Source organism: Geotrypetes seraphini, chromosome 6 (assembly GCF_902459505.1).
Source record: "Geotrypetes seraphini chromosome 6, aGeoSer1.1, whole genome shotgun sequence".
Lineage (NCBI taxonomy): Eukaryota > Metazoa > Chordata > Amphibia > Gymnophiona > Dermophiidae > Geotrypetes > Geotrypetes seraphini.
The window spans coordinates 199864630-199880137 of record NC_047089.1 but is presented as its reverse complement, the minus strand read 5'-3'; the positions used below and the strand labels follow the sequence as shown (position 1 = coordinate 199880137).

Here is a 15508-nt window from a genome sequence, read left to right as displayed (position 1 = left end):
GACGCTACTCTATCAAAACCACCTCCACAAGTAACCCTAACTCCTAAAACCAGTCTATATAACCTCATGTCAACCACCTCCATCCCCAAAACTACTTACCAAAACAGACCCCCCAAATATCCTTGACTTGCCCCCTCACTACTAAACTCTCCATTACTACATCATCATCCCAACTACCCACAAAACTATACCTACTATCCACTACAACTACCCTACCCCAACTGCCATTCTGCAGTATCCTTTAAGACAGGCACAGCTATATACTGTACTAGTATTTAAGCCCGTTACATTAACGGGTGCTAGAATATATGTATGTCTGTCTTTCTTTCTGTCTCACTCCCTGCCCTTGTGTCTTTCTTCTTTTATTTCTTTGTCCCTCCATCCTATTATTTGTTTTTCTTTCTATTTGTCTCTCTTTCTGCCCCCTATGCAGCATTTATCTCCCCTTGTCCACTTTCCTGTACAGTAGCCATATCAGCATTCCCTTCCCCTCCATTTCCTTGTGCATCAGCATTTCCCCCCTCCCTACTTCCCTGTGCAGCATTTTCCTCCCTCGGGCTAGAATATGTGTGTGTGTGTCTGTCTTTATTTCTTTCTCTCTCTGTCTCCTTAGCCACTTTTTCCTGTCCATTCTCCCTTCTTTTTACCTCCCCTGTGTCCATGACCACCCCTTCACTGCTCCCCTTATCCAGCAGCAGCCCTTCTCTCTTTGTTTTACCTCCCCCCTGTCCATCAGTACCTCTTCCTTCTCCCCCTGTCCAACAATAGGCATCCCTTCCTTTTTCCCCCTGTCCATCATCACCTCTTCCTGCTCCCTCTGTCCAGCAGTAGGCCTCCCTTCATTTCCCCCCCCCCGTCCATCAGCATCTCTTCCTGCTCCCCCTGTCCAGCAGTAGGCCTCCCTTTATTTTTTCCCCCTGTCCATCAGCATCTCTTCCTGCTCCCCCTGTCCAGCAGGCCTCCCTTAATTTTTTCCCCCTGTCCATCAGCACCTCTTCCTGCTCCCCCTGTCCAGCATTAGGCCTCCCTTCATTTTTCCCCCCTGTCCACCACTACCTCTTCATTGCTCCCCTTATCCAGCAGCAGCCCTTCTCCCTTTGTTTTACCTCCCCCCTGTCCATCAGCACCTCTTCCTGCTCCCCCTGTCCAGCAGTAGGCCTCCCTTCATTTCCACCCCTGTCCATCAGCAGGTCTCCCTTAATTTCCCCCCCTGTCCATCTGCACCTCTTCCTGCTCCCCCTGTCCAACAATAGGCCTCCCTTCCTTTTCCCCCCCTGTCCATCATCATCTCTTTCTGCTCCCCCTGTGCAGAGTTTTTTAATTACTCGGATAGAGTCCTTGCGCCCCCCCCCTTCCCTTCCCTTGTAAGTCGGCGATTCAAGAAGCCTGTGCAGCAGTCTTGACACGCTGCTTTGGGTCCTTCTACTGCGCTTATTTGCTCTGCCGCGTCTCTGATGACACCATCAGAGACGCAGGCAGAGCAAATCAGGGCAGTAGAAGGGCCTGAAGCAGCGTGTGAAGACTGCTGCACAGGCTGCTTGAATCGCCGGGTAGGTATTCGGGTCAGCGGCAAGGGAAGGGGGGTGAGCGGCAAAGAACTCCTCTGGTCTGTTGTGGAGGGCGGCCCGGCTCGATTTATTAATTCGTTGGGGGGGGGAAATGCGCTGTGTTGGGGGGAAGGGTAGGCAGACGCGAGGACCGTCCAGTTCGAGAGAGGAGCCGGGGGTGAGAAAGGCCGCCGCAGCTATGGAAATTTTTTTTTTATTTGAAAGCCGATGCCGGGGCCGCGCATGCGCAATTGTTTTTTTCGCGACAGCTCAGGGAACACGTTTTTTTTAGTGCGCATGCGCGGCTTACCATTTTATTATATTAGATACACACACATACATGGAGGAAGAGTTTCAAAGAATTCCATGAGCCATGACCCACATGATTTCACTACTTGTCTTTTTAATCCATTTTAAGAAGACCTGAAAGCCTGAGATGAATACCTTGCCCCTTATGATTCACTTCCTTTGCTGAAATCACTTTATTGAAGACGGCAGTGAGTGGCTCGTTCTCTCCAATCACACGGGAGGCCATTAGGGGAGACATGATCAGCTGCCTTTGCCGGATATAGGTTTCCATGGCAATCCTGCAAAACAGAAAAATCAAGATGAGCCAAGGACTTGACTGATGCCTGCCACAGATCCTTCAAATGCCAAGATGCCAACGTTAGATAAGGTAGATGGACTTAATTTCTTATTCACAGCCCACAGAAACATAGATGTCAGTCCACCTAGTCTACCAAATGTAAAAAAAAAGCAGCATAAGGAATAGAACTCATTCATTTATTTACTTTCTTGGATTTGGCTCATGTAGCTCAAGGCGAATTACATTCATGTACATTTGCCATTTCTTTTCTCTTCTGAAACTAAAAAGCAGTACTTTTGTGATGCTATAAAATACCCAGGAACCCTCCTTGAATAACAGGTGGGCTAATATTTTTATGTAGGGAGGTGGTGGCTTGGCCAATACACTCTTCTCCTACTAATCTAGAATATGAGCTGAAACCATCTTGTACTGTGGCTATAGTACCATAAGCCTTCATTTGCAGTTAACTTGGAGGTTTACCCCTGTTTTATAAAAAGCTCTATCCTCCCAGACTAGCCCCAGTATGATAGCAACACTCTTAAATCAAGGGTTCCAATACCATAGCTTCCTCTAGGACAGTTTATCGCAAACTGTGTGCAAGATTATGGGTGTGCTGCGAGACGCCAGTGAGGAGAGGCGCAGGCGCTAGTTGATTGCTTACAGGACATGCCTCTCACAGCGAGAGGCATGCCCTGTAGTCAGTCAGCCTGTACCTCTCCTCCTTGCCAGCGCCTCTCCTCCTTCAGCACCCCCTACTGGCGTAGTGATAGCAGGCTCAAGGCCCTGACGCTCGCGAGAACTGGAGGCAACCATTCAGGGAGCAGCACAGGGCCAGGCGGGAGCTCGAAAAGTTTGCTCCTGTGTGCCAGGTGCGCAGCAGACATCCAGGGAGGAAGGGGCTCAGTGTGGTGCAGGAGCACGAAAGCTCACTCCTGCCCATATATCGCTGAACCACCAGTGATTCAAAAAGATGCAGGTGGAGGGGGGTAATAAAATTGTTAGAATTAGCCGGGACGGGAGATGGGAGGGATCCCTCCTGTCCCAGCCTACCAAGTCATACGGCAGTCTGGCAGAGGCATGCAACAAGTCTTGAAGGGGGTCAGGTGGTCACTGGGTGACGACCCAAATATAGGACTAGACCCCCATTTATGGGCCATTTTTTTGGCCTAAAAATCTTATCCTATATTCAAGTATATACTGTACCTGAATAACTGAATACATAGTAGTTCTGCAGAAGCAGGCCACATGAGGGCACTGTTACATTTCTGGACTAGTTTTATATTGCCTTTTCCCTCCTATCTGTGAAAAGAATAGGATCCCTGACTTAACAGCTTTAATATATGCTCTTTTCTTTTACCTGCAACTGCTATGTGGCTCTGTCTTACCTGGGCTCCAAGCCTGCCCTTGTTCACATTACCAAACAAGTTTAAATTTTATTTAAGTAGCCCTGGCCTCACGCATGCAAAAATTTAAATGATCTTTTCCATCTCTGAAAGGCATAGTTTCTACTGGTAAACTGGGAAAGTCTCTTTTCTTTAAACTAACTGAACTATGGAATAATAGCCCTTTGTACCCGAGAGAACTAGGCTCTTTTCAAATCTTCCATAAACATTTAAAAACTTGGTTATTCACCAAACTGTAAGTTTTGCCTTTTTACTGTCTCTTCCCTAACATTTCATACTATAAACCGAGTCGAGCTTTATAAATTCAAGCTTTAGTTTAGTTAATTGCGCAAGACAACAGCGCGCAGACAACTGAGCGCCGAAGAAAAGCACTATTTTAAAGGGTTCCGACGGGGGGTGTTGGTGGGGAACCCCCCTATTTTACTTAACAGATATCGTTCTGGCATTGTGGGGGGTTTGGGGGGTTGTAACCCCCCCCTCATTATACTTGAAACCAAACTTTTTGCCTGTTTTTTAGGGAAAAAGTTCAGTTTTAAGTATAATGTGGGGGGTTACAACCCCCCAAACCCCCCACAACGCCAGCGCAATGTCTGTTAAGTAAAGTGGGGGGGTTCCCCCCCACACCCCCCGTCGGAGCCCTTTAAAATAGTGGTTTTCTTCGGCGCGCCGTCAACCTTGCGCTCAGTTGTCTGCGCTCAGTTGTCGGCGCGTCGTTGTCTCGCGCGATTAAGTCCCGTCACCATCACAACACTCAGTCCTCACTCTATTCTCTTATCAAAGGAATCAAGCTGAGACCAATGTGCAATTGATAACTGGAACTTTTACTTGAACTTTATTGCAGCGCCAGCTTATAAACTATTTACAATTGCTTCTGGTGTGCGTACTGAAAACCGGTTTTACTAACTATTTATGATGAACCACTCCAGGATCCCACCCTCTTTTCTCAGCCCGGGACCACTGTTATTTTTCCCTCCAAGTTGAAACACTCCACACAGGCTCTGCAAGAAGCGGGATGTTTTCACTCACGGTTTTCCCTTTGGAGACGAGTCTTTACACACTCCTTACTTTGTCCTCCCTTGGTAACCTCTTGGAAACAATACTTGAAAATATTTGAAGAGCCAGGAAACAACTAACTAAGAGCTGGTCACTATTGCGTGAGCACACTCACTGCTTCCTAATGTGCATCAACACTTACTGCTGAAAGGGGATGAAATGCTGCTTTTCTTCATCATCCACCTTCCCATGTATGATATCAGAAATATCCATTACTGGAAGAGACAAAGGCACAGATATTAACAGTGAAATATGTGGAGAAGCATTCAAAACTTGAACATAAGAATTGCCACTGCTGGGTCAGACCAGTGGTCCATCGTGCCCAGCAGTCCGCTCATGTGGCAGCCCCCAGGTCAAAGACCAGTGCTCTAAATGAGTTCAGCCTCACCTACGTACGTTCCAGTTTAGCAGGAACTTGTCCAACTTTGTCTTGAATCCCTGGAGGGTGTTTTCCCCTATAACAGACTCCAGAAGAGCATTCCAGTTTTCTACCACTCTCTGGGTGAAGAAGAACTTCCTTACGTTTGTACGGAATCTATCCCCGTTCAACTTTAGAGAGTGCCCTCTTGTTCTCCCTACCCTGGAGAGGGTGAACAACCTGTCTTTATCTTTCCTGAATGTTTCAATCATGTCCCCTCTCAGTCTCCTCTTTTCAAGTGAGAAGAGGCCCAGTTTTTCTAATCTCTCGCTGAACGGCAACTCCTCCAGCCCCTTAACCATTTTAGTCACCCTTCTCTGGACCCTTTCGAGTAGTACCATGTCCTTCTTCATGGCCAGTTTCTGTACAAATCAGTTTCTGTACAAATCTTTGATTACAAAGCTACAACAATCCCAAACAACTTGTTTCTATTCATGTCTTACAACCTAGTAACTCCCTTCTGTCCCTTCGAGTTTCTGTCTTAGACAGAACCAGCCTCCCCCAGCACCTTACACATTCATTCACAATTATCTAGTTTTGTATCTTATTTTTATCCCCTCCCTCAACTGTCTGGTCAGCGTCGACCCCACATCTGGCCATTTGGTGCCATAGTTAAGCAATGACTGACTTCCCTTTCCTGTGAATACTTCCTCTGCAATAGATAATGACACTGAGACAAATTTTACCTCATTCCCGCAGGAATTCAATTTACTCGTCCCCTGAATTTTGTTGCTGTCCCTGTCCCGGTAAGCTCTACTTTAATTGCACAAGTCTTGAACACATAATTTTTAAGTGTTTGAGGCTTGTGCAGATGAGGACAGAACTTCCAGGAACGGGGCAGGGTCAAGAAAAGAACTCTTCGAGACGGGAAAATGAGTTCCTGCAGGGATGGGGAAAGATTTGTCTCTGTGTCATTCTCTACTCTGCAGTCCTAGCAGTCCCAGGAAGAGAAGCTCTAGCCTAGGAATCAAACTCAGATCTTCCATATTACAGTAAACAGCAATGCCACCAATCTGAGGATTCTACTGGTTTCTTTCTTAAATGCAATGTGTAATTAAGGGTGTATATATATATATATATATATATACTAAGTTCCCATATTTAAGCACCGTTTTGCATTCATAAAAGAATACCAACACTTATGCACTTAAGGGCATGGGTAACTTACATAGCACATAAATGCAAGGAGGTGCATTCATGAGCGGGACATGGATGGAGTAAATTACACTTGTCCCTTCCACACTTATATGCCTGTAGTTACTTTAGGTCTATTCCCCTCCCTATCACTGCCTAGCATCATTTATCTGCTAGTGTCAACTTTATGATTCTGCCTCTCCCCCATACAGATATGCAGCACTTATAATCATTTTGGTAGAACGTACCGAGTGGTCGACATATGGTCAATAGCTATACGAAGGGATAATAGCCTTGAAACCCTTGAAACCCCCCCCCCCCAGGGTGAAACATGTTGGCTGATTAGTCCCTGTATACTTGACCACCAAAACTAAGCTAAGTATTTAAAATATTTAAAATAATTTAAATATCTGTGAAAAATGTTGGTTCACTTGTTCACTTTATTTATTGGAAATATTGCTAAACAAACGGACCCGATGAGGACCTGATTCGTAAAGACAATTGAGTATAATGGTGGCATCTCTGAGGGCCCACTTAAAATTGTAATTCTAGTGAGAGTCTTAAGGGATGATCGTATAGGATCATCCTTGCATTGTGTGAATTATAGATCCACTCTCCTAATAATATCATTGGAGAAGCACGCTGTTGGAGATTTTCTATAGGGGGGCACTTATAATCAGAACATATGCTTTGAATGTGATATGACATGTGCATACTTAGAATCTCTCTCTCCCCCTGCCAATTTTGAGGCACAGATGTAGACGTCTGCCTGGCACTAGCCCTACTTCCCAACTATTGGTGTTGCCATTGAAGCCCACTTGCAATTTCAAAATAAATCACAATACAAACCGATTCTCACTGAGGAAGCGAGAGGTCACAATACACTACTAAAAAAATTACATTTCTATCCAATTTTACAACAAGCTGCCACTTCATCAACACCACACTCACTTCCACTACCTATGCACTCTGGCAACTACAAGAGGTGCAACAAAAGAAAGCAAAAGGACTGGGATGAAGTGGAGACTTTTCTATTTTGTTCACGGGAACAGTGTCCTCAATAATGGCCTATGGACTTCCCTTTTAGGAATGTTAGGGACATGTTAAGAATGTTTATGAATCCAAACATAAGAAGGTCATATTGTGAAAAAGAGGTCATCAACAGCAGCAAGATGATACATCAAGATGGCAATTGTCACGAGATATACAATTATTTCTAAGAATACAGTCAGCTGTGATTACTATGACATCACATGTCAAAGGTAATGTGACCAGATACCACGTTCACTTAAGCAATACCAACATTAACAATTTAAGCTGATTGTAACAGGGTATGCAAACAGATAGATCTCTGAATGTCAACACAAGTGCATCTCAAGGGGGAAAGGAAGTGGGAGGCGATGGAGACAAATGGGCTCGAGAAACATGAGAGAGAGGAACATTATAGACATTTGATGATCGACCACAGCAAACCTCTCAGGTACAGCAGAGGGGAGGCTGATAGAAGTCCATAATTTTGAAAATCACCTATTTGGACATCCTGGCGGCCAGAACGTTCAAATTTTCCAGGCAAAACGTCTAAGTTTTTTAGGCATTTTCAACCACACAAATGTCCAAGTTAAAAATATCCAAATGCATGCTATTTAGATGTGGGAGAGACCAGCATTCTAATGAGTATAAACTGTTAGGTATAACATTGGGGAAGAGCGAACAAGAGAAAGACCTGGGGGTACTGATAGACAGGACCCTGAAGCCATCGGCTCAATGTGCAGCGGCGGCAAAGAAAGCTAACAGGATGTTAGACATGATAAAGAAGGGAATCGCGAGTAGATCAAGGAAGGATATAATGCCACTTTATAGAGCAATGGTCAGACCACACTTGGAATACTGTGTCCAACACTGGTCTCCATACCTGAAGAAAGATATAACACTGCTGGAAAGGGTGCAGAGGCGAGTGACAAAGCCAGTAAAAGGTATGGAGAACTTGAGCTACAAAGATCGCCTCAGAAAACTGGGATTATTCACCCTTGAGAAGAGAAGACTGAGAGGGGATCTAATAGAGACTTTTAAATTGATAAAAGGGATCGACAAAATGGAGCAAGCTCACTCACCAGCAGGGGGAAAGGATGGTGAGCAAGAAACAGCATTATTCACATTGGCAAATGTGACCCAGACTCGAACCAGAGGTCATGGCCTGAAGCTGAGAGGGGACAAGGCCAGGACAAATATCAGAAAGTTCTGCTTCACACAGCGAGTGGTGAACGCCTGGAACTCTCTCCCGAAAGAGATGGTGGAGGAAACCACCATTCTAGGATTAAAGGGAAAATTGGACGCACATCTTCTTGCAGGACACATTGAGGGATACGAGTGACTAATGTATGAGCCGCCGCGTGTGCGGATCACCGGACTGGATGGACCCCAGGTCTGATCCGGTGCAGGCATTTCTTATGTTCTTATGATCACACAGACATACCAACAGAGTAGTGAGACACCTTAGAAAGCACTGCTGTGAACGTCACATAAAGGGTGCCAGATATACATCTCACCAGAATCCCCTTATAAATGTATGCTGAGCCCTCCCAAACTCTCCCCAAACCTACTGTACCCACCTGTCTACTACCCCAATAGCCCTTATGGCTATAGGACAGTAGTTTGGAAGATTTTAGTGGCCTCATACTTGCCACCATAAATGTTGTGATTAGAGTAGCTTATGGGCCTGGGACCTCCTCTCTATGGTTCACTAGCTCAGTGATTCCCAACCCTGTCCTGGAGGAACACCAGGCCAATCGGGTTTTCAGGCTAGCCCTAATGAATATGCATGAGAGAGATTTGCATATGATGGAAGTGATAGGCATGCAAATTTGCTTCATGCATATTCATTAGGGCTAGCCTGAAAACCCAATTGGCCTGGTGTTCCTCCAGGACAGGGTTGGGAACCACTGCACTAGCTCATCCACTAGGCTACTTAACACACCCGTGTGCTGCTCTACTAAGCTTTCCACAGACAGGTATGTACTGTTTTATTCAGAAATTTGAGGGATGGGAGGGGGGGTCAGTGACCACCGGGGGAGTTCAAGTACTGACTTAGATGGTTTTCTGGACATTTTAGTTTTTTGATTATGAGCTCCATAGTTCCTACTAAAAAAAATAGTGAATATCACTATACTAAAATCTTCAGTTAATATGATCTGGAAGGCTTCTCGCTTAAGAACAAGTAGGAACAAAAGACGTCCAAACTCTGTTCTTATCAAAAAACTAGAACACTAATTCTTTCTACTTTGAGATGAATGAGAACACATAGGCATGTGCACAAAAAAGAACTTTAAATTTTGTGTTAAAAATTATCAGCTCCTGGCTAGACCTTCATGCAGATTCCCAAGGTCAAGTCAACAATACACAGAGATATTGTCAGCCTCAGAGTGGGCGGAGTCAAGAAGCCAATTCATTACCTGCAACCCCAAACGGCCTCCGCAGGCCACAGGTGTGCTTCTTGCCATCTTTCAGCTCCATATGCCCCACCCTCACTATCTGACACACCAAACTGATCTTGGGCCGGATCAAGTCAGAGCTGCTGAGATCCTGCAAGAGAAAAGAATCCTTCAAAATCGCATTTATTACTGACCCGACCAACAAATTCTGTCCTCTTCACTTAGCATTATTCTCATTTACTTCTCCTTTTTTGGCAGTGTGGGGGGCATTTAAAAAAGAAAAATCTAATGAGGTTCTTTTACTGAAAATGCACAACTTATCACAATACAAAAAGTAAACACAAATAATTCTCATCTGGTCTCAACTAACATATAGTTAAATTAATAACAGTAAATTACTGCAGACCTTTAAAGTAGAGAGCTAACTAGTACCTCAAATTTTTAAGTATTCTAATTTGATGCCCAAATACAATAGCAATGCAAAATTTATAACAACATTTAACTCCTCCCTAAAGAAAAACCCTAACTTATAGAGGGGGAAAAAAATCCAAGTTCCTTGCCATATCAACCCTAATTTTTATTGTATATGGGTGAATCTCTTCATAAAAAGGTGGTTAATAAATCCCAATAAATAAACAAATATATCGCTTTGATTGTTGCCCCCCCCCCCCAATTAGACTAAGCAATTGTTTGGGCCCCAGACTGCTTTATTCTGAATTCTACCTTTCATTAATTTGGGTGATTTAGCTCATACTTTTTCTACTGGCAGCTCAAAAGTAAATTACATTCAGATGCAGCAGGTATCATTTTACATTTTAAGCTGGTATTAAAGCAATGAAGGGTTAAATGACTTGCCATGATAACAAGGAGCAGCCACAGGATTTGAACACTGGCTTCCCCGGTTCTTGGGCCTGCTGCTCAAGCTACTCTACTCCTTCATGTCTTTTGGTTTCCTATTCATTGTTCTAAAAATCTGCGCAGCATATCCAGCTGGGAAACGGTTCTCTGTTAAACGTATATGGGGCGCTTCTATAACCATGCACAAGTAGCTACACATACGATGTGTGTGTAAATGCCATGATAATTGGCACTTACATGCATGTACATAAGAACATAAGAAATGCCTCTGCTGGGTCATAGAAACATAGAAAAAAGCGGCAGAAAAGGGCTATAGCCCACCAAGTCTGCCCATTCCAAGTATCCCCCCCCTGAATTTACTCCCTTAAAGATCCCTCGTGAGTATCCCATTTTTTCTTAAAATCCGTCACGCTGCTGGCCGTTATCACCTGGAGTGGGAGTCTGTTCCAATGATCCACCACTCTTTCGGTGAAGAAGTACTTCCTGGAGTCACCATGAAACTTCCCTCCCCTGATTTTCAGCGGATGCCCTCTGGTGGTTGAGGGTCCCATGAGCCAGAGGTCCATCGCGCCCCGCAGTCCGCTCACGCGGCGGCCCATCAGATCCAGGACCTGTACAGTAATTCTCTATCTATACCCTTCAATCCCCTTTTCCTTCAGGAAATCATCTAATCCCTTCTTGAAACCCAATAGCGTACTTTGTCCTATCACACCCTCTGGAAGCTCATTCCAGGTGTCCACCACCCTTTGGGTGAAGAAGAACTTCCTAGCATTGTATGTTCACTATATGCTATCAAAGTAGCATTAAGTGCATTAGCATGCAACTGCAAAAGGAGTGTACATATGGGCAGTCCATGGGCGGGTCTCCAAAGTTACATGATAGGCAGGGCTTAGGTGCACTTACTTATGCTTGCCACTGACCTGGCATTAGCAGGCCTAACACTGTGCACTCATCTTTGGGCTTATACCTGTACGCTATAATGGTACAGATTGATATACCTTCTTAAAAAAGTTTTGTGTGTGTACCGAGTGGAATAATGGAATCTGTATGCACAGATGCTATTATAGAACTAGCACTCAGCCTGTCGTACCATGGCACCTGACCCATGGTGCCCACTTATAGACGTGGAGGGGCATAATAAAAAAAAACGTCTAAGTCCCCTTTGGCCTAAGTCCTTAAACGTTCAAAGCAGAAGCAGGGAAAATGTCCATAATCAAAACAAACGTCCAAAAGGAGTTTTGTTTTGATTATGGCCTGCCTCTACTAAACGCCCAGATCACCCACTACGTCTACAAGTACACCTCCATGACGTCTACATTTTTTGTCCATAATGAACCAAAAAAACGTCTAGGCCCCAAACGTCCAACACAAGGGCATTTAGGTGAAGGAGGAGCCAGTCCTTCGCCTAAAAGCTGGATTCTGTAACCGGTGTCTGTCATAAACAACACCGGTTACAGAATCCCCCCCCCCAACGATCCAGGCAGGAGGGTGCCCAAGCCCTCCTGCCTTGTTGAACCGTGACCCCCCCCCCAACAACATCGGGGCAAGAGGGAGCCCAAGCCCTCTTGCCCCATCGAACTGCGACCCCCCTGATGAGTACGAGCAGGCCAGGAGGGAGCCTAAGCCCTCCTGGCCCCGGCGACCCCCCCGACTAGATTGGGCCAAGAGGGAGCCCAAGCCCTCCTGGCCCCAGCAACCCCCTATCCCCCCACCCCCTACTACAATACGGGCAGGCCCTCCTGCCCTCGACACAACCCCCCTCCCCCCAACGACCGCCCCCCCAGAACCCCCGATCGCCCCCCCGGCCGACCCCACCGCCCCACCCCCTTTCCCCGTACCTTTAACGTTGGCCGGACGGATGGGTGCCAAGCCTGCCCGTCCGGCAGGCCAGTCGGCTCCAGAATGGGGCTGGATTGGCCCAGCCGTCTGAAACCCCGCCCACAGGTGGGGCCTAAGGCACCTGGGCCAATCAGAATGGGCCGGGCTTACTGACAGTGTTTCATACCCAGGGATCCTTCACTGCAGGTTTCTGGGAGGAACCTTGGTACATGGCCTCTCGTCAAGGCTGTGAATGCAGTGATTGAGCTAAATGAGGTTGGAGAACACACATAGGAATGAAACCTCACATCTTCAGAGTCAGACCTGGTTCCAATGGAGATAGAGACCCAAGAAGCAAAGGAGGAAGCTGTTCTAATCCCCTCTAAAAAGAGGTAGAGATTTAAGAAGTGCTGAACCCTTTTCAATATGAAATGTTTATTTGCTAAATTAAAGTTATTGTCCCTACATATCTGCTTTGTTAGTTTACTTTAAACACACAGTAGAATAGCAGAGATGTTAAAAATACAAGATAACCTTGTAGAGCTTTACCAAATAGCATATTTTACTATTCAGCCAAATACAAATAATAAACAATATGAATAATGGGCATTGAGCTTTAACATAATAAATAATAAAAGAAGCAATGTGAAATCAGAGATCAAGTAGGATTTAGCACATTAGAGCCCCAGATTATTCTTATTTGAATTTAAATCTTTATTTAGCTGTATCCGAATAATGTATTCAGGGTCAAATCAAACTGAATACAAATATTTGGTATAGCCCTAGATGGTCTTTTGTATTTTCCTGATAAGCAAATCAGTGTTAGCAGCTTTCCAATATCCTAAAATGCTTTCACTCTTCCATAAAGCAATGAAATCTTGTCCAGCACACAGTTCCAATTAAGCAGTCCTGACTTAATCCAAGGACTATCCTCCCCATCTTACCCTCTTCCCAACCCGCCCCCCCCCCCATTATTTTGAAAGCGCACATGCCCAAATTAATATCTAGATTGTTAACTCAATGTAACTTACAGTAAAAACAGCTTGAAGATTATTGAGTTTCTCAATCTCCTTCGGCATGCCAGTGCTGCCCCAGCGTACTAGATAGTTTTCGCTTAAAACAAAAACAGAAAAAGTTTGGCTTGAAGTCATTGCTTGTCTAGTCAACCTCCTTATTTAGGCCACCACTAGGGCAAACACACCTGCTGTTTGGAAATAAGAAACCCTTATAAATCAACTTCATTCTATAGATATTTATTCGGAAATATAGTGGTTGGTAACTTGTGGTCATGTTCATTTCTTTAAAAATTTATATACCGTATAAGGCCTATACGGTTTACACAAAAACATACATAAGATTGTGTGCCAAGTACTAATTCTAAACTATTGTCTATCAAAAAATATATTATCCCAGGGAAAAGTAATGCCTGTGTGGTATATCCATATGGGAAAGAGCTCCAGAAATGTAAGGAGAGGCTTCCCTCCTCTCCTCTTGCATTTTTGGCGCTAGACATAGGATACCTGCTTATTCCCCCATGGTTTATATTTTCAGTTTAGGCTCTGTAATCAATAGGCCAGGGTATAACCCACAGGGCACATCTTAGAAATAAGGGGTTAGTGTGTGTTTCTTCTCTTGTGTTAACAGCTAACCTGTATGATAAGCAAATTGTGTTCAGCTATACCTTCAGAAGTGGAAGGTTTCATATGAATATTCCAATTTCTGTGGTTTGTGTGTACTACTCAGCAATGTGAACCGGGATAATAATTGGCTTTCCTTAGTTATGCAGCCCATTACCTATTTTGCCCAGCAAGTATAGCCCAACTGGCAAATTTGAGTGCTAAAATCAACAGCACACATTACACTACAACATATCATCAGTAGTTTTAATGCACAAAATCACAATGACCAACTTGGCAGGTAGGAATTAAACAAGATCATTTTTTTCTTGTTTTTTTGGCCTAAAATAACAGCTATCAAAATCATCCACATCCTTGGTCTTTCTCCAAATATGCTCAAACTTCCTTAGTTCTCTGCATAAGCCAAGGAGATCCTCTGTCCTCCATATATAAGATCATATCTTACCTGATAAACCTGGACTGCTCAGGGTCATAAAGAGACATAAGCAGCTCAGCATCTTCCCCAATATTGCATACAAAGTTCTTGAGGTTGACATAGAGGCTGTATGTATGTGTTGTGCTAAATATGGACTGTCTTCGGAGCTCTAGATTTTGTAGAATAGACTGTGCCAAAGAGAAAAAGGGAAAAAAAACAACACATATAATTTATCCCAACTGTGACCCCCTACTACTACTACTATTATTTAATATTTCTAAAGCACTGAAAGGTGTACGCAGCGCTGTACATTTTAACATACAATAGATGGTCCCTGCTCTTGCAACCAATCCACTGCTCAGAACCATAGTATGCTAATTGATGGTTTATGGGACTGGTTCACATGATTTCAACCAGTCCCCAAATGTCAAGAGAGAGGACTTTACCTTCTCCTCCTGGATCCTTTCATCAATTCTCTTTGAGGCACTCTCATGTGACTTAAAGAGGGTAATAATACTGGTCTCATCGGGGTCCAGGATGTTTCCATTCTCATCCCGCACAACTAAGTCCAATCCCAGAGTTCTGCAAAATAAGAAAACAACATCAATCCACTTCCCCCACTCTCAATAGCAGCCAACCCAACTGGAACCAATGATATGCATTTGTCTTTGAAATGAAGGTCTTCAAATATTTGAAGTTCCCTGGCAAGTGGCTAGTAACATTCCAGGGGGAACAAATTTTATTGTTTATTTAGGCTTGATATAGTGCTTTTTACACAAATGGGTCAAAAAATTTAAAATATAAGAAAAGAATGCCATTTTAAATAGGATATGAAAGAACCACATTCATTCAAATCAAACAAAAAGATAAATTCAAGTCTTGTGGCGTCTGCATCCATGCAAGTCCAGGTGTGGTGGGGATAAGTCAAGTAATGTCTAAGTGAAAGGCTATATCAAAGAGGTGGGTTTTCAGTAGGGACCTGAATTTAGGAGAAGTTGATTCAAGGCAAAGAGAAGATGGAAGGTCATTCCAAAGGTTTGAAGTGACAAAATAGAAGGCTGCTTCTGGTGGCCTTCCTAGAAATTATATATTTGGAGGATTTCCTTAGAGAGAAAAATAGTGTTAATTTATATTTCCATTCTCTGTCACATTCAATGAGGGGGCTTGAACTTAGGCCCTTTTTTACTAAGCTGTGGTAGAGGTTTACCGGT

General features: G+C 44.2%; 1 protein-coding gene across 4 annotated transcripts in view; it reads right to left on the bottom strand.

The window, feature by feature from the left end:
- DOCK5 (dedicator of cytokinesis 5) overlaps positions 1 to 15508 on the bottom strand; it is a 271412-nt gene that overhangs the window by 146667 nt on the left and 109237 nt on the right. For all 4 annotated transcript variants that reach the window (XR_004539947.1, XM_033950084.1, XM_033950083.1 and 1 more), the window contains exons 7-12: positions 14744 to 14879; positions 14328 to 14485; positions 13277 to 13358; positions 9591 to 9720; positions 4732 to 4804; positions 1992 to 2134 (exon numbers count right to left, since the gene is read on the bottom strand). Coding sequence is in view for 3 of the 4 variants with exons in the window: in XM_033950084.1 (XP_033805975.1) it covers positions 1992 to 2134; positions 4732 to 4804; positions 9591 to 9720; positions 13277 to 13358; positions 14328 to 14485; positions 14744 to 14879 (722 nt within the window). In the remaining variant the exon portion in view is untranslated. The remainder of the gene's footprint in view (positions 1 to 1991; positions 2135 to 4731; positions 4805 to 9590; positions 9721 to 13276; positions 13359 to 14327; positions 14486 to 14743; positions 14880 to 15508) is intronic.